The 25,795-nt window shown below is 37.8% G+C and overlaps 1 protein-coding gene across 11 annotated transcripts in view; it reads right to left on the minus strand.

Moving 5' to 3' along the window:
* The window catches only part of THOC2 (THO complex 2), a 100,095-nt gene extending 86,260 nt beyond the window's left edge, over nt 1-13,835 (minus strand). For 3 of the 11 annotated variants that reach the window (XM_016119933.2, XM_016119931.2, XM_016119936.2), the window contains exon 1: nt 13,683-13,833. In XM_016119933.2, the coding sequence (XP_015975419.2) occupies nt 13,683-13,753 (71 nt within the window). In that variant the 5' untranslated portion in view covers nt 13,754-13,833. Of the gene's footprint in view, nt 1-13,682 lie in introns of all 11 variants that reach the window. The other 8 variants (XM_016119929.2, XM_016119928.2, XM_016119940.2 and 5 more) reach the window with 5 other exon arrangements.
* Between the last annotated feature and the right edge of the window lie 11,960 nt (nt 13,836-25,795).

The raw sequence follows: 25,795 nt of genomic DNA on the forward strand, positions 1-25,795 counted from the left end.
ATTTGCACTAATAGTTCAAAAGCAAAGGAAGACAAATGGCACCTTAGCATGTATCAAGGCAGTAGCACCAAACTGACCCACTTAATTCTCATAATCAAGAAATTGAAGGAAAGAATAAAGCCAATGTCATATAAGATGTCACCAAGCAGTTACATTATATTTTTCATGACTGTTCAAAAACAAAAGCCAGTTTCATTTAAGAATGTCTTTGACAGGAGTGACATCAGCAAGATGGCAGCATAGGAAGCCCCAGGCCTTCCATCCTCCCATAGAAACACCCTGGGTGAGCACTAAACCAGCTGCATCAAAGTGGGTAGGAAAATTCATAACACCCTTTCACCATGATCCCTCCTAATGGCACAGCACCACACAATTGGAAGGAAATTCTAAGCTCCCAAATTCTTCCTGGAGAGAAAAAGAGAAAACTGAACTGTACATCTAACTTTCTGACTCCAGGGAGGATGGGTGGGATAGGCACTGCCTGAGGGTCTAGTTTCTTTCTCAAGCATCTTGGAGCACAGACAGAATCTGGTATACTCTAGGTGCTTAGGGTCTGCTGAAAACAAACAAACAAAAAGAGCTGGGTGGTGAGCTGCAAATCCAGAAAACCCAAAATACAGCAAAGACCAACAGAGCTAAGAAACCTCTCCTCCAGGAGGGAAAGAAGACTGGAGTGTGTCTCACATTCCAGCTTTCGGGGGAACTTCCTAAGAGACTAGCCTGACCTAGAGTGCTGACAGTTCCTGGTGTACTCTAGCTGCTTAGGCACCACTATAAACAAAAAAGAGCTAGTTGATGTGATACGACAGATGGACATCAGAGGATGTAAAAGAGTACACGCTTCTGAAAAAAAAAAAAAAGAAACTGGAGAATCCCTCTAATCTGGAATCAATACATCTAAGTCTAGAGAAGACACATCTAGAGAAAAGGTTTGAGAGGTAGCCAGAATCTGTAACCAAAATGATTAGTAAAGGCCTTTCCATGTACTAAGCCAGTCCATAAAGACTGGGAGAGAAGAGTGTTTTCCAAATGCAATGATACCAACACAAAAGTACAAGGAACACAAAGAAACAGAGAAAATTACCCAATTAAAGGAATAGAATAAGAGGCACATGAATTATCTCACAAAGAATTTTAAATTAACCATCATAAAGATGCTCAATAAGCTCAGGAAACTGATGCATGAACAAAATGAGAATTTCAGCAAAAAGATGGAAAATATATTTAAAAATTTAGAACTAAAGAAGGTAATAACTGAACTGAAAAATTCACTAGACAGGTTAAACAGGACAGCCATATGCAAAAGAATGAAACTGGACACTTATACCATAACACAAATTTGAACTCAAAATGAATTAAGTACATAAACATAAGACCTAAAACTGTAAAACCCCAAGAAAAAAAAAACTAGGAGGAAAGCTTCATGACATTGATCATGGCAATAATTTCCTGGATATGACACCAAAAGCATAGGTGACAATAGCAAAATCAGACAGCTGGGACATCAAACTAAAAACGATGTGTTCCGCAAAGGAAATAATAGGCTGGAAAGGCAACCTACAGAATTGGAAGAAAATATTTGCGAACCATATATCTGATAAGGGGTTAATATCCAAAATTTATAAGGAATATCTACAACTCAATAGCAAAAAGAAAAAAAAACTCATTTAAAACTAGGCAAAGGACTTGAATAGACATTTCTCTAAATACAAATGGCCAATAGGTATATGAAAAGATGTTCAACATCACTTGTTATCAGAGAAATGCAAATTGAAACCACAATGAGGTATCACTCCACACTTGTAAGGAAGCCATTACCAAAAAAAAAAAAAAAAAGACACCAGGTAAGGATTGTTATCCAAAACATACAAGAACTCATAACACTCAACAATAGAAAACAACTCAATTTAAAAATGAGCAAAAGACCTTAACAAACATTTCATTGAAGAAGACATACAGATGGCAAACAAGCATAGGAAAAGATGTTCCACATCTATACCAAGGAAATGCAAATTAAAACAATGAGATACCACCACACACCTATTAGAATAACCAAAATCTGGAATACTGCCAACAGTAAATGCTGGTGAGGATATGGCACAATAGGAGCTATCATTCATTGGAACACAGTTTGGTAGTTTCTTACAAAACTAAACATATTGTAGTTAAAATTTTCTTCTTACAATCCCACTCCGTCGTATTTATCCAAAGGAGTGAAAACATTTCCACACACAAAAACCTGCACACAACTGTTTAGAGTAGCTTTATTTGTAATTCCCAAAATTTGGAAGTAACCAATACATCCTTCAATAAATGAATGGTTAAACAGTGGCACATCCACACAATGGAATACTGTGCAGCACTGAACAAAAAAAAAAAACTATTGAGCCATGAAAAGAGATAGAGGAAACTTAAATGCATATTACTAAGTGAAAGAAGCCAATCTGAAAAAGGCCACATGGTGTATGTTTCCAAGTACATGACATTTTGGAAAAGGCAGAACTGGAGACAGTAAAAAGATCAGTGGTTGCCAGGGATTGGGGGTAGGAGGAAGGATGAATATGTAGAGCACAAAAGATTTTTAGGGCAGTGAAAATACTGTGTTAGTATAACGATGGCTGCACATTATTATACATCTGTCCAAACTCAGAGAATGTACAACACTAAGATCAAAGCTAAAGGTACACTATAAACTTTGGGTGATTATGATGAGTCATGTAGGTTCATCAACTGTTAACAAATGTACTACTCTGATAGGTAATTTTGATAATGGGGAAGGCTACACATGTGTGAAGGTAGGGGGCAAATGGGAAATCTCTGTACCTTCTGCTCAATTTTTCTGTGAAACTAAAACTGCTTTAAAAATCATAATTCTTTTAAAAACTAACATGTGTAGGGAAAGATGTGAAGAAACTGGAACCCCTGTGCTCTGTTGGTAGGAACATAAAATGGTGCAGCTGCTATGAAAAACAGTTTGGAAGTTACACCAAATACATATGATCTAGCAATCCCACTTCTGAGCATTTATTCATAAGAATGGAAATCAGGATCTCAAAGAAGTATTTGCACTCTCACGTTCATTGCAGTATTATTCACAATAGTCAAGAGGTAGAAAAGACCCAAATATGCATCCATAGATGAATGTAGAAAGAAAATGTGTTATATACACACAATGGAATACTGTCCAGTCATAAAAGGAAATTGTGTCATATACTGCAACATGGATGAACCCTGAAGACAGTATGCTTAGCGAATAAGTCAGTCACAGAAAGATAAATACTGCATGATTCCACTTATATGAGGTATCTAAAGTAGAATCTTGATGGTTAAGGGGCTAGGTGGAAAGAGAAATGGGGTGCTACTGTCCAATGAGTATAAAATTTCAGTCGTACAAGATAAAAAAAAGTTCTAGAGATCATTGTACAGCATTGTACTTATTACTGATATACTGTTCACTTAAAATTTTTAAGGTTGATCTCATGCTATGTGTTTTTAGCTACAATAAAGAAAATATCCTAGGTAAAGTAGTAAAAATTATTAATTTTATTAAACTCTAGTTTTTTTGAACATGTATTTTTCATATTCTATGTGACAAAATGAAAAGTACACAGAAGCATTTATGCCACATACCAAAATACTATGGTTGTCTCAAGGAATATCACTTATGCAATTATTCGAATTGTGACCTGAAATAGCTGCTTTTTCACAGAACACCATCTTAACTTGAAAGAACTGACAAACTGGTTATTCAGACTTGTATCTTTGGCAGGCATCTTTCTCAAAAATGAACCAAGTGAGCCAGTCGCTTAAAACAACAACAACAACTAAGAATTTGTTACCAATGATAAAATGTAAGGTTTCAAACAAAAATTAGAATTTTGGAAAACTTGTATTTGCTACCATGGATTTAACTAGTTCCAAATTCATAAGTGATGGTACTAAGCAACATGGTTTTTGATATTATACAATGTATTGTGTCAATATCCGGAAGAGCTGCATGATGTTGCAAAATAATGCATGGGTAAAAGATTCCAAGTAAGAGGCAAATAGGTTTTAATTTAACGAATTACAAAAAATCACTGATGTGGTTTTGGATTTGCCATTGCAACACGTTATTAAGAAACTAACACTTGACAAATTCCGACATGATATCAAAGAAGAATATCTGCAATTATCTGAAAAAACTATTAAAATTCTCCCTCTGCCAACTATTATCTGTGTGAGGCTGGATTTTCTTCATTATACATCAACCACAACAATATTTTGCAACCCCTACCTTCACAGCATACATAAAATATCAACTCCAGTTAGGTAAGACTTAAAAACGAAAAGCAAAATAATGTTTCCAGAAAATCAAAGGACAAGTTCATTAACCTTGAAATGGAGAAAGACTACTTAAACACAAAAGTCCTAATCATAATGCAAAAGAATGATAAATTTGACTAAAGTGAATAACTTCTGCTCATCAAAAATCACCATTATGAGTGGAAATGCTAACCAAAGTATATTTGTCACACATACAGATATACAGTTTGCAAATATTTTCTTCCAATTCTGTAGGTTGCCTTTCCAGTCTGTTGTTTCCTTTGAGGAGCACACAGTTTTTAGTTTGATGTCCCAGTTATCTGATTCTGCTACTGTCACCTATGCTTTTGGTGTCATATCCAGGAAATTATTGCCACAATCCTAGTTTTTTTTTTCTTGGGGTTTTACAGTCAAAACATTGGTGATAAGGATGCTCAATGAACTTAGGGAAAGAGTAGAGGAACTCAGTGAGAACTTTAACAAAGTGATAGAAAACATAAAAATGAAAAAGAGGAATTAAAAAACTATTTAAAGAAATCATGGCAGAAAAGTTCCCCAATCTGGCTAAGGAAAGAGACATACAAGCCCAGGAAGCACAGTCCCAAACAAGATGAGCCAAAACATGCCCACACAAAGACACAACATAATTAAAATGCCAAAGGTTAAAGACAAAGAGAATCTTAAAAACAGCAAGAGAAAAGCAGTTACCTACAAGGGAGCTCCCATAAGACTGTCAACTGATTTCTCAATAGAAGCTTTGCAGGCCAAAAGGGATTGGCACAAAATATTCAAATCACTGAAAAGCGAAAACCTACAACCAAGATTATTCTAAACTATCATTTAGAATTGAAGGACAGATAAGGAGCGTCCCAGAAAAGAAAAAGCTAAAGGAGTTCATCACCACCAAGCCAGTATTACAGAAAATGTTAGAGAGAATTCTTTACGAACAAAATGTATCAAAAATATGAATAATAAAATGGCAACAACCTCATATCAACTAGTTGAAATGAAAAGAATTAAATGCTCCAATCAAAAGATAGGGTGGTTGAATGGATAAGACTCTTACATAAGCTGCCTACAAGAAACTCACTTCAGATCAAAAGACAGACCGAAAGCAAAGGGATGGAAAAAGATATTTCATGAAAATGCAAATGAAAAAAAAATCTGGGATAGCAATACTTACACCAGACAAAACAGACTTTAACCCATGTCACATTTGCTTCAAGAATACTCACTGACAGTTCTTGCAGCTGCAGTGTTTACCCTGAAATAACTCACAGATTACAGTCCTAACCTTACCTCCAAAGTTTGCCACAAAATATCTCACTTTTATTATTATTTTTGCATCACTCTAGTATATCAAGAGTCTTCGGAAATAAATGAGATTATGCTATTTATAGCATTGTTTTTCGCAGTAGTATTTCCATTTACAAAATATAGTAATTCTCGATTGTAGAAAATCTCAAATCCTAGATGTTATGCTTTGTGTTATGTACTTTGAAATTTACCACATAAAAAAAGTATTAAATACTGATCATCATATACATTTGTTACATTAGAACTAGATACAAGTTCTGTTTAGAAATAACTCCAAAAACAAATTTTATATTTATTTTCACATTGAAAATCAGTCAGATTTGCTTTAGCCTCCAAGAGCGTGTTTATGTAAAATTAATGCTGGCAGTGCGATGCACTTTTTTTTTCTAAATAAGAAATGGGTTAAAACAAGAGACAAAGAAGGATGCAGTAATCCCATTTCTGGGTATTTATCCCAACAAACCCAAAACACTATTTTAAAGAGACATGTGCATCCATATGTTCACTGCAGCAGGTATAATAGCCAAGATTATGGAGACGACCTGGATGTCCATCAATGGATGAATGGATCAAGAGATGGTACATATACACAAAGGAATATTACTCAGCCATAAAAATAAATGAATGAATTAAATTTTATCATCTGCAAAAACATGGATGGACCTAGAGGGTATTGTGCTGAGTGGAATAAATCGGACAGGAAAACACAAATGCCATACAATTTCACTAACATGTGGAATCTAATGAACAAAATAAACAAAACAAACTCACATATACAGAGAACATTTTGAGGGTTGCCAGATGGGAGGGGGTTTGGGGAGTAGGTGAAAAAGAAGAGGGGATTAAGAAGTACAAATTGGTAGTTACAAAATAGTCATGGGCATGTAAAGTACAGCATAAAGAATATAGTCAAAATATTGTAATAACTGTATGATGTCAGATGGGTACTAGATTTATCGAGGTAATCACTTTATAAGTTATAGAAATGACTAATCACTATGTTGTACATCTGAATCTCATATAATATTGTATGCCAACCATAATTGAAAAATAAAAAATATTTTTTAAAAATGTTTCTACTGGTGTAGTTGGTAATAGCAAAAAACTCAAAACAACAAATTTGTTCATCAATAGCATAAGAAATCAACAAATTGTGGAACTGTTATACAATGGAGCATCTTGTAATTATGAAAATCAAAAAACCACAAATACTTGCAAAAACATGAATGGATCCTAAAGACAAAATGTTGAGCAAAAGCAGCCAGATGCAATAGAATACACCTCCTCTGATTCCATTTATATAAAGTCTAAGAAAAACAAACTTAAACTTATTGAATAGCAAAACTGAAAATAAAAGCAAGGAAGAAAAAAAACATAAATATCAGGATAATGGCTACCTCAGGAGAAGTAATGAAGTTGCAATCAGCAAAGGAGGTTATGTGGTCTTGACCTAGGTGAGAGTTACATGGGTGTGCATCTTGGAGATTCTTTAAGCTCTACATTTAGGTTTTATGCACCTTTCTGTATTTTTTTTAATTTCATAATTTAGGAAAAGAAATAATCTTATTACAAGTTGTACAAGGCTCTAACAAAAAAAAGAAACAATGAATGCAGATGTTTCTTACTCTTATGTCTAGCAATCCTTTTTCCACAGTCAATAAATTAATTTTAAGACTTATGGAATATGCTTATATATCACACCTAAGGTGAAATATGATGCCATATTACAATCATTCGAAGAGATTATCTACTTCGTGAATTATCCAAGTCTTGAAGCTCACTTCTCTGTCTTTTGATTATTTCAATACTCCATCATCAGGACGAGCAGTGTAAGGTTGTTAAAAGTCAATAAACTTTTCCTGGTCAACATCTCACTTGTAGGTCTCACAAAATTTTTTTAAAAACCAAATAAAAAGGCCTTGCCAATGGAAAACAATTACTGAATTAAATCTGCATAGTATGAAAATCTCATATAGTTATTAGTTTTTAACCAACTCCTATTTTTAAAAGAATTCAGAGAGTACTTTAGGAATGGTAAAATAAACTGATTTAAGTTTGACCCCAAGTACTTTCAACTACTTCCCTGGAGAACTAGACAGACCTTCCAATGCATTGAGAACAGTGGTTAACCTTCTAATTTCTCAAAATATGTTAAACCTACCACAAGTGTGTCCAGAAAACAAAATCAATCTTCCTTCCAACAGGCAACACAGAAATATCATCTGCTTCAGATTAGCATCAGAAAACATAACCTAAGAATGTCTGCAATCTAGCTCCTTTCTATAAAGTATGTAAGAAAGTGTATTAAGATTGCTTGAATATTTGCTATAAAGTGTCAAAACAATTCCCCCTTGCAGTTCTCACTGTCCCCACTGGTTCAATTACCTTCAGAACTAGTAGCAGGAAATGTGTCTTTGACAGAATGCAATGGAATCAAGTAACTCATCTTTCCCTTTGTACCCAGTCTACTAAAAAGCAAGGCCAACTATTGTCTCTTATGGTAAATGTCTGTACTTATTCGCAATGTCAGTAACTTCATTTTCTACTTGTTTTAATAAGCTTAATGCACATGTCATTTATGATAATCCTTCAGCGAAGAGGGGGAAATGTCAGTGTTCCAAATCCTACCTAATCTAATGGTACAGTCATTGTTACATAAGTTTAAGAAATAACTGAAATATAATTCCATCACTAGGATGCAAATGATAATGTCATCATGAACTATTAATTAGCATCTCAAAGATCTGCTTAACTTGTGTAAGGAATCACTGAGGGGTTATTTCAATAATTCACTTGCATAATATATACTTTCATTTCTCTAGCATAAACAGTTCTTTACTTGTAGGAGGAAACTAAAAACAATTGCTAAGAAATTTCCTCCAATCAGCAGACGTATATGTGCTCTTCTCCCCAAGTAATCCATTAACAGATCATGAAATATCCTTAAAGAAACAATTTTGATTCTGCATGCTGCATGTCTTACTACACCTATTAACAGTTTTAGTATTCTACTACATCAGGAGTCCCCAAACCCCAGGGCCACAGACTAGTACAGTAGCCTGTTAGGAACTGGGCCACACAGCAGGAGGTGAGCAGTGGGGCAGGTAAGTGAGCAAAGTTTCATTGGTATTTGTAGCCACTCCCCAGCGCTAGCATCACAGCCTCAGCTCCACCTCAGATCGGAGCATTAGATTCTCATAGGAGCACTGGTTCCTGGTGCCAAAACGGCTGGGGCCCACTGTACTAAATGATTAGGGAAAAAACAAAACCGCCAACAGTTGCCCATTTTAATGTGGCTTAAAAAATAACCAAGTATTGTGTCTAAGTCCAAATTCAAATGACTATTTTAGTCCCTTCATCACCTCCAAATTGAGTTTACCATTTTTCCACTTTTAGAACAGTTTGGTGCTATTGTAGAAATGCTGTCTTGGATCCCTGAGAACAAAGATGGAATTTACTTTCTGTCGAAGATCAATAGAACTTAAATTGAATAAAATGCCTAAGTTCTATCAAGGACTTAAGTATTTTGTGACTACTACTTTACTCATTCCCATTTTGCAGTAGAAAAGGAAACAGCACAAGCTTGAACTACTCGATTATGGTTAATATCTCAAAGTTGGCTTCACATACAAAATACCCATGTCAATCCATGCTTCAATTAATTATTAAAAACAAATAACAAAAAAAGACTAAATTTGGTTAAACAAAGTGCTACCTCTATTCTAGTGTTAGAAGACATAACCCACAGAAATGAATACTGGGACATGTAGTTTTATCTTGAAACATGCATTTATGAAAATGAAAACATGCATTTACAAGGAAAGGTAACAGGAAATGTTAAAAAAACACAATTGTATTAATAGCACTCACTCTACCTTAATATTTAATCACTGAATAATTTAATTTTCCTAAAAACAAAGAAAGTAGTAGTCTAGAAAATCTCCTGGTATTGCTACAATTTCTGAAGAATGCATTTTTCTTACCAAGAAAACAGATCAAGACTTATATTTAATTCATGAATACAGATTGAAATGAGAAAATAAATGCCAAATGAAAACTAAGACATGAAGGTTTCAGATAAAGTCTCAGCTGAATTTAGAACACCTTTTGAAGAAAAAAATTCAACTACCAAAACTAAAATTTCTTAGAATGATTATTTGCCAAACTCCTCCTTCCTACTTCCCTCTAAAAAACTCAGATCAGATAACATTCAATGAATATCCAAAGGTACTCAGATAAGTTCTAGAATGTGTAAAATAATTTAGTAGTGGCAGAATAAAAAGAATGGCAACCAAAACATTTGGCAATTAAATTTTAAATCTTTATTATAACCACCAATAATAAGACCTAAAAATTTCTAATTGATATGTAAATTTTTAAAAGAAAAAGAATTAAGTTCTTCAGACAAATAGATGATACTCAACAAATATAAGTATTTCAAAATTAAAGTATTGACATGAGGTTAACACCTTCAGGTTGAGATTAGAATATAAATCCTACAAAAGGTTGCCTGAAACACAAAGAAATGCTGAGCTGTGTTAATGATTTCTACTAAAAACAGAATTCTCCATTGAATCTACTAATACATGCAAGTTTATTAGGTTAATCATGGCAAGTCCTATACTAATATGAAATCATCAAGAAACTAAAACTCTAATTCCAAAATTAAAGTGATTAAATCTATATCTTGTATAGGTTGCGGAATTTGAAAATATTTGTATTTAGATGTGAAACTTGTAAGAATAAATCTGTTATTAGATAGGACATTTAATAATTATGTTTTGGTGGTCCTTCTTTGTCCTTTTGATATTTCCTGGAAAAATTATTTTAAGAGTTCTATAATTTACCATTAAAAACATAAGCAGTTATCTCTGGATAGAACAGGCTAGCTAGGTATGTGATGGACCACTCGGATAAGCAAAATAGGTTTTTCTCCTCATTAACTTCCTAACAAAACTTGTACCTCAAAGCCAAGACTTTCCATCTTAATAGACAGTTGCTCTTCACGAGGCACAATTAAGAATTTGCCCTCTCTTAAAGTTATAAAATGCCCCATACATTTCATGTGTTGCTTTAACACTATTACGCTGAAGTTGACTATAACTCCCAGAATACAACTTATACTGCTAAGAAGTGACAGACAAGAAATGAACTTCACGAAATACATCATGCATTTTTAAAAAAGGGAGGGGGAGTAATTTCTTGTCAAGTTATAGCTCACCTGCTAATTTATCTTGTTAAAAAGGAAATATCAACCCAAGATATAATTTTAAATATTGGTTATATTCTAAAAGCCAAATCTATAAATGTATTCATTAATAATTTGGTGGCACATTACCTTCATTTTAAATGTTTCCAGTTGCTAGTTTAAGAGGCTCTGTTTTCAAAGGAAAGAAACTTTTTTTTATTATTTATTATTATTTATGCCTACAGCACCTGGTCTTCCTAGGTGGTCTCCCATCCAAGTACTAACCAGGTCCGACCCTGCTTAGCTTCCAAGACATCGAGGTTGTTCAGGGTGGCATGGAGTAGACAGACCATGGACTGTGGCTCCACTGGGGCATGAACCCAGGACCTTCTGTGTGTAAAGCAGACATACTAACCACATTATGGAACCATGTCCTCAAAGGAAAGGAATTTTTGTAATATAGTTACACCACCATTTGTTCTAATAAAATTAAAATGCTAATATCTATCTTTAGCATTAGGCTATATGCAACAAAGTTTTCAAAGAGGGCAAAGAGGTCAAATGAAGACTAAGAACTAGATGGTGATGTGTTTGACTAATAAAAGATTTCATTTCGTCCCACAAATAGCAACTTTAAATTCTCTTCATGTGACAATACAATTATAAAACTATTTTGATTTGGATCTACTGTAATTCAAACTACATTCCACAAGCCATGTGATAACTATATACATATAAGTCCTAATTTTGAAGCAGCTCTTCAAACACAGTAACTATGATGGATGGCAAACATAAAAGTGAATCCAAAACACCATTTTGACTAGGTATTTTGACCTACATCACGTTGTTTTTCTCCAACGACTGCCAGTCATAAGCCAAGTAGAATTTCATCTCCTAGCCCTAAAACCACTCATTCCAATGTGGGAGGCACAACAGTAAAACTGTCAAAAACAGCTGGAAGGAGGAAGCTGAACAATCTACAAAAATGACAGCCCTAAATAACTAAGTTGGCTTTAAAAGTAAACAGTGAGCTGATTTATCAGTTTTGGGGGTTGATTTTAATCTCATATAGATGAGGATGGTTTGGTAATTTTCCATGTTGCCTTCCGTGCACATGAGGGACATAACTGGTATTTGTTAACTATCAGTACAAGGATTTGGAAAATGTTCCAGTTAAAAATGAATATTTATCAAACAGACTTCTCTGTCAGTTAATAAGCCAATAAGCACTCTAAGTAAATACTAGAAAGGCTGGGGGGTGGGAAGAGGCAGGGGAGTAGAACAAAATAAATGAGGCAGTCCCCTCTCTTCAAGAGTCTCTTAATTCGTTAGAGTATCAGAGTACACCTGAAAGAGTCAGAGACCAACTAATTGCTAAGCTGGGTGGTACAAACTTAAAGTGCAAGAGCTGTCCAGGAAGTTTAAGTATCTGAAGATTGGAATATTATTTTTAATAGCTTTCACTTGAGCACTTATTACAAGCCAAGTGCTTTACAGGCATTAGTCTTCACAGCAATCCTTATTCCCAGTTTACTCAAGGGGAAACTGTCAAAGTGGTTAAGGAACTTAACCAAGGTCACTGGGCTAGGTAAGTAGCTAAGACGGCCGCTTACCCAGGCAATCCAATTCTAGAGCTCACTGTTAAGACTTCGCAAAGTAGCGCGAGTTAGGCGGGAGGGAGGTGGGGAGGCCATATAGGCAGGCAACATTACAAGCGCCAGATCTCGCAACGCATTCCCCGCGTTTCGTTCTAAGTAACGATGTCCGAAAGATTCGTTATCTTCCGCACCAGCAACCGTAAACTACCTGGGGCGCGCGGGCGCGCGGGCGCGCGGGCACGGGCGGGACCGGAGGGGGGAGGGGGCGATAGTTAAAAATGGCTAACAAGTTAACTCATACGGGATAGGGCATTCTCTAATAAAGCGATTCAAAGTAAATTAGAAATAAGTTGTTTCTTTTAAATCTGGGGTTTTGCTACCTAAACATTTTTTTTTTCTGAGAGCGCTGAAATTTTAGGCAGTGGGTATGGCAAGTTACTGTTTTCTGTATTACGGGGGGGGGAAGTTTTATGACTAAAGGAAACGCGTTATTCTAGGTACTTCGAGAACCTTGGAGAGTTGCCAAAATTAGTTGAAGTCCCAGGACAAAATGGGGTTTAGGAAACATTTAATTAAAGTTGAGTCCAACCCGAAAGGGCTCTAAGGTGAAAAGACGAAGCAAAGAAATGCCGGTAGATCTTCGGGGAAAGCGGCAATCCCTGCTACACTTCTCCCATGGCCAGCAGCACCGCGCGAGGCCGGGACAATCCGAGAGACCGCTCCCCGGGAAGACGAGAGGTGCCAAGCAGGGCTCTTCGCGACGCCCCGGGCTTCGCCACGGCGGGCGGAGGGGAGGGAGTCCGGGATGGTTCGCCCTCCTCCGACTTCGGGCAGAGGAGGCGCCGGGCTCCAAACTGCGGAGTCGAACGGGTGCACAGTAAAGAAATGGGACAGAGATGGAAAGTCCGAACCCACCCGGTGCGGCCCCGTAAAGAGAAAGGAGCCAAGTGAGCTCAAACGAAGAGGGGGACAAAAAGAGACCGAGCAGGACCGCGGGGACCCGCAGAGACGAAACAGGAGCTCTGTTAAAAGGCTAAAGGAAGGTGGGCTACGGCTGGCAGCAGGGATTTCGGGGAGGCCAGGGAAGGAAGGAGGTCGGCGGCGGTAACAGCATCTCTCCTCCCCGAGTTCGAAACTCCTAGCCAACCATCCACACCCGCCGCCCGGATGGGGGAGGGGGCACATCGTCCCCCCAACCTCCCCTCACAAGTGAGAGCGCAGCTGACACCCAGGCCCAGCCCGGCCGTACGCCCGCCTCCAGCCCGGACACTCACAATTCGCCTCTCCCTGATTTCTCCCAGTTCTTTATCCACTCTACGGGAACCACCACAGTTGCGGCCGCCATCTTCCTCTCACTAGTAGCAAAGGCCCGGATGTGTAGCACGCGAGTGAAGGGTCAAAGGGGAGCACCGCCCACTGGGAATGCCGGGAGCTGCGAGTTCACTTTTGATTTCGCGCCCTACAATCCTCCCCACCCCGGCGAAGCCCGAGGCCCTGCTGCCTACGAGGTGCCCCAGACCCGTGGGTCCCATCGCAGAGTGACGTCGCTGGCCGCGCCCTGCGCCACCCTTGCCCTCGCTTCCCTTCAGAACAGGAAAAGTGCCATCTCTAAGGCCGACTCGTAGCCCTTATTTTCTTCCGTAGTATCTACTCCAGGCTACTAATTCAAACATGTATTTTTCAAACACCTAATGTATACTAGACCCTGGAATAAAAAAGCAATAAACCATGATACCTACCCTCAATGAGCTCACAGTCTGTGGGAAAGACAAACCTATAAGCAAATCAATTACAATACACCTTGCTAACTGCTAAGTTACTCGGGAAAGAAGTAGCCATTTACTGTGTGTCAAACGTGCTAATACAGGGGATACAATCTAGCAAGGAAAAGAAAGCGGCCCTAGGAAACACTTGTAGCCACCAGTGCTGACGCCCTACTGTGTCTCCCGTGTCATTGTAACCTTAGGCAAAACTAGGGGGCGCAAGTACCTTGAGAAACAACTTGTTTACATTACTCGCTACAAATTATCTTCCGATCAGATACTATTTCAAAGGACGAAATAGAAACTTTACAGTGAGAAAACAAGGACACCGTTTCATCTGCGGAAGAAAATAAGCATCCCCCAAAACTAGATAAATGGGCATCATGCGCTTCCTGATAAGTGATAAGAAAAACTAACTTTATAGTATTCGTCATGCCAAAAATTCACATAACCTGAATTTAATCATGAGGAAATATCAGACAAATCTACCCTGAGGGATGGTCTACAAAATTACCGTCTTGCACTATTCAAAATCGTCAAGGTCACTAAAGACAGATTGAGAAACTCTTCCAGATTAATGGAAACTACAGAAGTGACAACTGATCTCCAACCAGAAAAACATTTTCTTACGCTAAAAAGGAGCATTATTGTGACAATTGCTACATTTGACTCTGCAGGTTAAGTAATAACATTGTATCAATGTTAATTTATTGTAATACTTGTACTATGGTTATGTGAGAGAAAGTCATTGTTTAAGAAAATACCCACTGAAATATTCAGAGATAATTGGGCATTCTGTTGCAACGTTCTCTAAAATGTTTCAGAAAAAAATGATTAAGGAAATGTAAAATATTAACATTTTAGGAATGTGGGGAAGGACAAACAGGGGTTCTCTGTTCTATTTGTGGAACTTTTCAAAATAAAAAGGTTTTAAAACTACATCTTTGGCAGAAAATTTAGAAAACACAGGCAAACCAAATGAAGAAATCCTACCACACATATATTAACATATGAACTTTAGAACTAAAAGCTTCTAAATTGGGTAAGTTTTGCCAAATGTACTAGGTTCATTTGCATTGTAAAACTCTTCAGGGGATAGGCTGTATAAATTCTGGGGAAATGCTACATTGTTTATGGTCGTTTTTCATCAGCTATATTTAGTCTCCTAATGTTCTATCTGATTTTGAAATTCTAAAATCACCCACTAGAAAATATATACCATTCAGTTTCAATGACATCTCATAAAAACCTTTTGCCATTTCACGGAGATTCAGAAATATGACTGCCCTTTGATCTTCTCATTCTTCATTATTATAAAGTATTTCAAAAGTGAACAGAATGATATGGTGAATACTCATTGTATCATCATCCTTCCCATAAAAAATTGAAATTATTATTACAGGATGGCTTCTGTGATACAAGAAGCACTATCCTGCTGCTTATGGAAACTTCACTGTATAGTCTACAACAATCTGACTCTAGAGCAGATAATTCTTTGCCAAGAGCAGGAGAGGTCCTGTGCATTGTTGGGTGTTTAGCACACCCCTGGCCTTGATCCACTAGATGTCAGTAGCACCCCCCACACCAGTAGTTATAACATCTCCAGGCATTGCTAAATGTCTTCTGGAGTGCAAAATAACCTCCTGTTGAGAGCCACTGAGCTACAATATTTTGCTGTATTGTGGCTTACCTTGCCACTGTATCACAGTGACTTCTCCTTCCAAACACTGAACTGTGTGCAGTATGCATTCTGCTTAGTACACCATGAATGTGGTATGACTTGACTGCACTGATGTCCTTTGAGGCCTTGGTATTCTCTTCTCCCAGAGCCTGCAGAACTATTTTTACATGGTATGATGACTCTTTTAGGAATTCCTCAGAGCTAATTGGCTTTTTGCTCTATAAGACTGCAAAACTATCATATCTTTTGCATCCTCCTTATTGGCTTGCCTGTTCTTTGCTATCTGCTATATCAGCAGCTGAGAGTACTGTCTCTGGTGATCTTACTGGCTCATGGGTATGGATGAACTAGATAGGGACTGAGGTCTGTGATTAAGGCCAAGGATTTGGTAGTTTCACTGTTGATGATCTGATGCATAAACCGATTTTTGGTCTTTGAGAGGTCAAGCAATCTTATCATCTCAGTGAATACAGATAATGGGATCAAGAAGGAGGAACATAAAAGCAAAACAAGATAAAATAAGTAAAATAATCAAAGAATGAATGCAAAAGCTGTACCCTTTGTGGGCCTGTCCCCTGAAATGCTGATTATTGGTAATGAATTTTTGTTAACTAAAGACTTAGTTATTTATGTTAAATATACAAATTAAAATGTCTAGGATAACCACCACAAAAATAAAAAGATAATATATATCTTCCAAACTACCAGAGGAGAAAATCATTGAAAGAAAAAGAACCAATCAATCCAAAAAGGCAAGAAAAAAGAAAAAAGTTTTTTTAAAAGTGGAAGACAATAGAGGAAGATGGTAGATTTAAACTTAAATATGCCAATAATTGCATAAAATATAAATGAACTAAATGCTCCAGTTAAAAATAAAGATTATCAGACTGGATTTAAAGAAGTCTAACTAGTTTTTAAAAACATCCCTAAAATTAAGAGACACAGTTTGAAAGTAAAAATGATGCGAAAAATATACCAAGCAAATACTAAGATCAATAAAAATTAAGCTGTTATAGATAGATTAATATCAGACAAAATAAATTTTAAGGGAAAAAAAATAATCACTAGATTTAAAGAGGATTACTATATATTGATAACATTTTCAATTTATCAGGAAAATGTGATAATTTTAATCTGGAATGTACTCAAACTCTTTGAAATATATGAAGCAAAAATTAACAGAAATACAAGGAGAAATAGACAAATCTACCACCCCAGGGAGAGTCTTTAATTCATCTCTCTCAGAAATAAACAAAGCAGCCAAAAAAAAATCAGTAAAAATGCAAAAAATTTAAACATCAGATGAACAAGTTTGATCTAGTAGATATACATAGGGCACTGAACATAGCAACTGGAAAATAAACACCTATATTTGGAAATTTTAAAACGTACTTTTAAAAAATTATAGGTCAAAGGAAAAGTTCATATTAAAAACTAGAATACTTAGACCAGAACAATATTGAAAACACTAATGAAAAGCATGATAAGTTACAGCTAAAGTGGTATGTACAAAGAAATTTATATCCTTAAATCTTTGTATTATTAAAGAAACAAGGCTGGAAACAAAAAAGCTAAGCAATAATTTAAGGAGTTGCAAAAATAATAACAGTGTAAATGAAAGAAAGCAGAAATAAGAACATTTTAAATAGTAAATACTAATTTAAAAGAAAATATTCAATAGAAAAGATCAGTAAAACCAAAAATTGATTGGTTGAAAAGTCTAATAAAACTGGCACATCTCTGGCAAGACCGATTATAAAAAAGAGGAGAGAAGATACATAGAAAGAAATGTTAGGAATGATATATGTTGGATTCTTGACAGAAAAGAGATGACATACTTGAAGGAGATAAAGAGAATTTAATGAAGGAACCATACACAAGGGTGTGGGCAGGATTAAAAGAAACCAACAAATGGATGGTGAAGCATCTCAGGCCTAGCAACACTGGAAATAGTATACCTAAGCCTGAAGGGACAAGGGGAGAAAATGGTTATCAAAAACTAAGGAGATAAGGAAAAGTAAAATAAAATTAAATAATAAGGAAAGGAACATTCAACAGGAACTATGTGGCCTTCTGTAATGGAATTACTGACAACTCACATCTTAGCAGGGAGGGAGCCTGAAGAATAAATACCCTAACCTTTCTCTTCTTCTGTCATCTGATCTCCTGCTGATACTGCCCATTGGCTGATGGCTACTGGAAGCCATAATGCAATGGAGCCTGGTAAATGTAATTAATAAGGATCAGGGGACGGAGCAGATTAGAGAAGGGTGGAAAGCATATTATGAAAGAAAAAAAGAATTTTCAGCACTTACCATTTCTTTTGCCCCTCCATACTACTCTTGCCTTTTGTCCAGAATAAAAAAGCCATGTCTTTGAATGCAATGTACAAAGTACCATCAGCTAATGTATCATTACAGGGTGGTGCTGATTTATTCGTGCTCCCACATGAAATCTAAATTATTAGCCACCACCAGTGCTTTTCATATAAGGTAGAAGGAAAAAGATTATAAACATAAAACACAGTTGCTATTGTCCCTGCTTCTACATAGTTGGAAGCAAGCTCTAAGTTTATAATCATAGTTTCCTTTTTCTGCTACATACTCCATATTTCCCTTACCCTCTGTCAGCACCTCAGTAGGACAGGATACATTACCTGGTGGAGTGACCTAAACATTCATCCCCACAGGATCTGAATCCTTATAATCTTACCTTGATTGGGTTACTAGTTTTCATTGACCAGTACTATTAAGTAAGGGAATAATGAGAGGTACCCCAGTGAAGCCTCTGGGGTCTAGACATAGTCCTCCTTGCCTCCATTGTGTAGTAGCAACCTAATTTGCCTTTGGTTATTGGAGTAGACCACCCTGGTCTGTACAGTGACCCCTTGTCTGCCTGTTCATTCAACAGCATGAGAAGCACAAAATGGCCAAAAGATAGTGTCAGCCTCTAAAACATCAGAATCCCAACATGTCCCTGGGAGGAGCATTTCTCCCTTGGTCATTAGAACCTCTTAACCCACTGAGTCCAAGATGTAAGAATGGGAAGCAAATATTTCTTAAGTGAGAAGTGTCATTCACATCTCCATCTCTTGAATCCTGGACCCATACATTTTTTTTTGGGGGGGACCATACATTTTTGCTACAAGGGAAATGATATGATATATTGGCTACTGTTTTAAAACATACACTAGGTTCTGTAGGATAGTACCCCGAACTTTCAGATTGTGGTGCCAAAACTAAGCCTTCAGTAGGAAATTTCACCATTCCATCATGCTAGTTGTTTCTGAGTAATGGGACACGTTATAAGGCCAATAAATTCCATGGGCATAAGCCTATCACCACACTTATTTCAGTCTTAACTGAGTTACTTTTTTTGGAAACCATTTTGAGTAGAATACCATGGTGAAGAATCAAGCATTGTGTGAGTCCACATGGTGGTGCTGGCAGAGGCGTTGCCAGCACAAAAAAATAAATCCATATTCAGAATGTGCATTTATTCCTATGAAGACAGTTGGTGTTTCCTCCATGATAGAAGGGGTTCAGTGTAAACAATCTGCCACCAGATGACTATCTGGTCCCCCTGGGGAATGGTGCTATGTTGGTGCCTCAGCGTTTGGTCCCTGCAAATTGACAAGGATTGCCAAATCAAAGTGATGGTAAACAGATCAGCTTTGGTGAGGGAAGACCAGCTGCCACAGGCATTTTGTACACCAATCTACTGAGCAAGCACTAGAGTAGCTGAAGAAAGAGGCTAACATCAACAGAATAGGTAATCTTATCCATCTGATTACTGAGGGTCTCCTCCACAGTAGATTACCTCTGAGGGCAGTTATATGGGACATGAATATCTTTTCACTCTGGCCATTATAAGAGGCCAATGCATATACCTCTTTCTCTAGGCCTCCTTATCGCCAAATTCCTATCTTCTTCTTTCCATATTCTTTGTCATCCAGCCAACTCCTTAGCCTTTGCCTTTGAATCAATCTATGTCAGTATGTTAGACTATTTCTCCTTCCACCAAAGCAGACAAGTCTACTTGGGAGGATTTTACTATATCTCTCTTCAGGGGCCATCTTTGAGTGGGGCTGTTGGACAACTGCAACCCACTTCCACCAGGTGCCAGCCTACCATGAATACTCACCTATAAAACCCATAAGTCTACATTTTCTTTCCTTGTTAACTGATCATAGAGAACTCTCCTTGATACCATCTGTAAGGACGATGGAGAGTCAATGATGCAGTAGGAACAAATACCATGAGAGTCTGAGCCACTTAATCATTCACTTTACTTTTAAATTCCCAATTTGCTGGAATTTGATTTTGTATACAATTTCCATTTAACAATGGAATACTGCTGCACATGGCTGTTTGATGATTGAGTGGACTAGATAACACACAGTCCATAATGGGCAGTTCAAGTCACACGGTCTCTTGGTGTCCTATGGTCAGGAATTCAGTGACTATCAAGACCTAATAGCAACCCAGGCATTGCTGTTAAATAGAGAATAGTCAAGTAAGGAAAGCATGGCCTTACTTCAACACACTAAGGTGCTGTGCTGAGGTTTTTATTGAGGCTTTATAGAATATCTCTGCCATAGACTCCTCCAAAACTATTGGGTCTGCAGGGTCCTAAGGCCCAAGTAACAGGGCAACATGTGCCACAGCCCAAATTTGCTGCAGAAACTGTTCTTGCTTCAGATCCCACTCAAAACTGTAAATGGGTCAGAGCAGCATGCCCAAATATGGTATATGTTGACTTTAAAACCAAAAAGTTTTACCAGGTATTGGTTTCTTGTGTGTGTGTGTGTGTGTGTGTGTGTGTGTGTGTGTGTGTGTGTGTGGCGGTAGTGGTGGTGGGTGGTACAAGGAAAAACAATTTACCTCTTATTTTAGAAGAGATATCCTGACATTCCCCCAGATCACTGGACCCCTAGAAGTACCATCAACATAGCAGGCCCCTGAACTTTCACAGGATTCATCATATATCCTCTGGCCATAATATATCTAAGGTGCTTGATTCTTTCTGCTCCTCAGATTCATTAGCATAATGCCATCAATGTAGTGGATCAGCATTCTGTCTGTGGGATAAAAAGACCATCAACTTCCTTTTGGACTAGATTATGACCAAAAACAGCATAGTTACCCTGAGGCAAGAGAGTGAGAGCAAACTATTTTTAGTTACCTCTGTTGATAATATTTGCTAGTGTAATAGGTGCCAGAGGTTGCATTGATTTGCCCCAGTAAAGATATTGCATTGGGAACAAGAATTGTGTATGATGGCACTACCTGATTAAGTTAACAATAATCCAGAAGCATTCTCCAAAACCTGTATGGCTTGTACCACAAGCCAAACAGACAAGTTGTACAGGGGCTTGTTGTTGGAAACCTCACACTTCTATTTTTCAAGTCCTTGGTGGTGGCTCTTATCTCTTCAGTTGCCCCGGGAATTCGGTATTGCTTTGGTCTACTTTCTTGGCCATAGGGGTGAAAGGAGAGGAAGGTACAGTTCCAGTGAATGCTATTTGATCCTTCCTACAATAAGAGCCCTCCCTCCATGGATCAATGGCTCAGAAAAAAATGTGTGGTTATTCTGTCAAGAAGGGTCCAAACTCCCACTGAAATGAACTCAGACCAAGACTTAATTTATCATCTGACTCCATAAGTCCCTGCTCTGAATATGGACCGCAGTAGCATATTGGGTCTTCAAGAATTAGCATCAGTTTAGAGTCAGAATTTGTTAACTCTCAAAAGGATGCAAAAGATCCTTGTAACAGGCACAGGACATTAATGCAGACACCAATGTTATTACCCTGCTGAGTGTGCAGGGGTGAACTTCTGCAAGTCAAGAAATAGGCAAGTTTCTAAAACAAACATTAGCTGGCCCTAGTCAAACATATGGGGCATTTTGCCCACACGCAATTTTTTAACATTTTTCTAAATGAACTCTTAAGATTTTATGGGTGATTATATTATAAAGTCATACATAGTTCCAGTACAGTTTAATTTATGACTGCCCTGGGTCACCAAAATCTCCCAGGACTCTGCTGTTGGGGCTGCTGCAATTGGAGACAAATTTGCACCAATTCCTCTATAAATATTTTCAGTAGACAGCATTGGCTAGAAAGCATGTGAAAAATGGATTTCCTTTCCCATATACACCAAAGGAAAATTCAGGCCCTCTAGTCTTTTGGATATATCCATTAGTTTCTGGGTATTTCCTTTTCCATGGTCATGGTGCCCTAGTAAATGACCACAGATCCTAGCCTGAGGAATACTTGGAAGATTTATAGTATACATACATCTCTGATAGCATCGCAACAAGGTCCTTTCCCAAAGAGATCTGTCCTCCCCCTTAATTAAGTGGCTCCAGATCTATGAACTGGCTTAGTAGATCTGGAAACAGAGCTAGAGTTCAGGAGTCTGAGCTCTTACTCTTCCCACAAGAACTAGAAATTTTCTGATTCTATTTGTCACATCTATTTCATTCCTAGGGAATTCCATAAACAATCACCCACTGCAACAGATGGAGGTCAAAACACTCTGATTACCACTCTCTCCTTGTGCTTTACTTTAATTGCACCCACCTTAGTTCTAACAGTTAAGTACCATCACCTGTACTCTACCCTTTAGGACCCTATTATTCCTACTGAAATCAAGGAGCCCATTCCACTGAAGCATCTCCCACTATCATCTCTGGCCTACAGAGGATATTCCACAGAGCTTTTCTGTAATGCTGGTGTTCCTTTCATCAATGTATTTCTTTATGCCTTAATAAAGAATGTCTTCCCAGTAAGGTGACCAACTTGTCTCAATTTTTCTGGGACTGTCATGGTTTTAAAATTGAAAATCCCACAATTCAGGAAACTCAACTGCACAGTCCTCCTGAGAGTATAGTTGGAGGTAGGCACTGAGCAGGTTGCACATAATAAGTCCACTTCAACATTCCTTCTCCTTGGGCATTTGGGCATATAGGCTATACTAAAATATAACAATCCTTATGAAGGGAGGTGGAGGCAATGAAAAATTGCAGGGATTGGTCCTGAGAATAATCAGCATTCCTTCTGAGGCAAACACTCTAGCAGAAGTCGCTAAAAGGTTTTTATGCAGAGGAAGGCTGGTACCATTAGACAAGGGATGTAAGACTGTTTCTACTGCCAAAGATGGTTCAGGGGATTAGAAGCTAAGTTTTTCTCAGCTTCATCTGTTTATGCCCTAATATTTCTATTCAATATGTTATTTTTTCCCCCAGGAGTGCCCTTAAATTATCTTAAGAGTCCTAGCAGGGCTGTACCTTTAATTGATGCTTCACCTTTGCAACATTTATAATTAGTCTCTGATCAGTATCTTCAGACCTGTCTGTCCTGCAGCTCTAGGAGAAGAAAGAGTACTTCAGTGGTGGCATTGAGGCTTTTTGAGTTTCCACTGTGATCACAGCAGTGCATTCAAGGCTTTCCATTTGTCCTCTTTCTGTGTAAGCTCTCTAGGATCATCAGAGGCAGTTAGCCCTATCCACATCCTTTGTAATCATCATTGTCACCATAGGGACTAAGAGCTCTAGTCACTTGATTTTCCAAAGTTTTGCCCTCCACTTGTATTCCATTTCAAGCCACCATGGCTGATAGTTTGAGCAATCACCATTCATTGCATGCCTGGCTTTACAAGTGTCCCATTCCCCCCTAGAAAAGTGGTTGTCACAGATTGCATTTTTTAGGAAGCAGAAGCTGAACCTGAATTAGGAGTGCAAAGAGTTTACAGGAAAGTGAAACCTATAAAGTATAATTAGGCAGAGGCAGTACAGGCAAGCAAAACAAACCCAAATCCAAATTATGTATTGATTCCATTAAGGAGAACTCATCGTCCCCTCCAAGGTGGAAGAAATCCAATGTAATTAACTTGCCATAAGGTGGCTGGCTAGTGTCCCCCCAGTAACTGGCACTATAAAGCAGCAGTAAGCAACCTTTATGGCAGGGGCTTGTGCTCCTATGAGAATCTAATGCCTGATGATCTGAGGCAGAGCTGAGGTGGTGATGCTAGTGCTGGGGAACAACCGCAAATACAGATGAAGCTTTGCTTGCTCACCCACCACTCACCTCCTGCTGTGCAGCCCAGGTCCTAACAGGCCATGGACCGGAACCAGTCCACAGCCTGAGGGTTGGAGATCCATTGGTCTCTGCTGTTAGCTTCTTGGGCACTCAGCAGTGGCTGTAACTAAATCAGCCTTGGAGAGTTTAAGCTCATGCTACTAGGTCCATGCATAACCTACCTCCCTGACTGTATAATCATCTATTCATGGCCCCATTGCACAAGCACTGGGTGGCTAAGGAGAAAGGTTGGCTTATACACCTGACTCTTTTTTAATATCCTCTGCAATGAATGCTTTGTGGCAGATATTAATATGATATACAGAGATTGGTACTCTTTGAGCCCATCCCCAAGGGTCTATCTACATATTTCTTTCCTAGACATCCTTGCAACTGATATTCCAGCATTGTTCTCTCTATGCCTCCAATGAGCCAAGATATTTGCCACTTCTCAAGATTCACCATATGTCCATATATCAAGCTTCATCTCCCTCCATACAGTGTGAATGGCCAAAGGGTACTACTGCCTACTGGAATGATTTCCCTTTAGCATACAGGAAAAAGGGCATAAGAAATGGGCAAGCATTTCATGGAAAAAGCAAAATGAATGTAATCAGAAATGCAAAAAAAAAAAATCACATATACACATTATGCCACCAGATAGCCAACAATTCAATTTTCAGCATCCATATGTGAATTTTTATTGGAACACAGCCATACTCATTGATTTTCATATTGTTTATAATTTCTTTTACACTACAATGGTAGAGTTGTGTAGCTTGCATCAGACAGTATGGCCTGCAAAGCCAAAAATACTGTCAGCACCTTTTCTAGACAGTAAAGTTCAAGAAATTTTTAAGTTAAATTTAAGGTAAGTTAAACACAGGATTTTAACATTTCTATTTTATTTACAATATTCTTAGGAGCAGCATAGAGGAAAGAATAGATAAGAGTGTTAATTTCTTTCTCTACCTAGGAAGAGAGCTGGGGGGATGCTAACTAAAAAAGAGAACCAAAGCCAGTGGTTCTTAAACTTTAGTGTGCATCAGAATCAACTGGAGAGCTTGTTAAAAACATAGACTGCTGGGTTCTGCTACCAGGGTTTCTGATTCAGTAAATGGTGCTTGATAATTTGCATTTCTAACAAGTTCCTAGGTGATGCTGACTTGCCAGTCTGGAGACCATACTTTGAGAACTGCTGCCCTCCGCATTAAAAGTGGTTTCTGAATTGAGGTATTTCAGCAATCTGCATCAGAATCAGCTAGTTCCCTGACCTTATGGGGCTTACATCTGAATGGAGAAGTAATATAATAAATAATTAAATAAATAGATTTATAATGTCATATAAAATAAAGTAGAGCAAGGGGATGGAGAGTGATGGGGCACGCTCTATAAGATAGGGTGGTCAAGTCAGGCCTCTCTGAGAACACTGGACAGAGACCTTAATGAAAGGAGGGTGCAAGCTATTAATACATTAATATTAATAATTCATATTCATGTGTTAATATGTAAGGGGCCAGTATTCCAGGCAGAAAGGACAGCTAGCACAAAGACCATGAGACAGGAATATGCTTGGTGTATGTCCCTAGAACAATTCAAAGTGAAGAATTTGACTGTTCTTTCTGGTTCTTTTTCATCCTTTCCCAGGGCAATAAGCTTCAGTTTATTCTCTATCACACGAATAGGGTCATACTGTTTTTGCAACTTACATTTTCCCTTAATGATAAATTATGAGCATTCTTTCATGTCACCACATTTAAGATTGACCTCATTGTTTATAAAGACTGAATATTCATTCCATTGTTAAAATGTACCAGGAACTTACTTTTTAAAAATCAATTATTTGTATAATCAGTTTCC

This window comes from Rousettus aegyptiacus, unplaced genomic scaffold, assembly GCF_014176215.1.
Source record: "Rousettus aegyptiacus isolate mRouAeg1 unplaced genomic scaffold, mRouAeg1.p scaffold_m13_p_9, whole genome shotgun sequence".
NCBI lineage: Eukaryota > Metazoa > Chordata > Mammalia > Chiroptera > Pteropodidae > Rousettus > Rousettus aegyptiacus.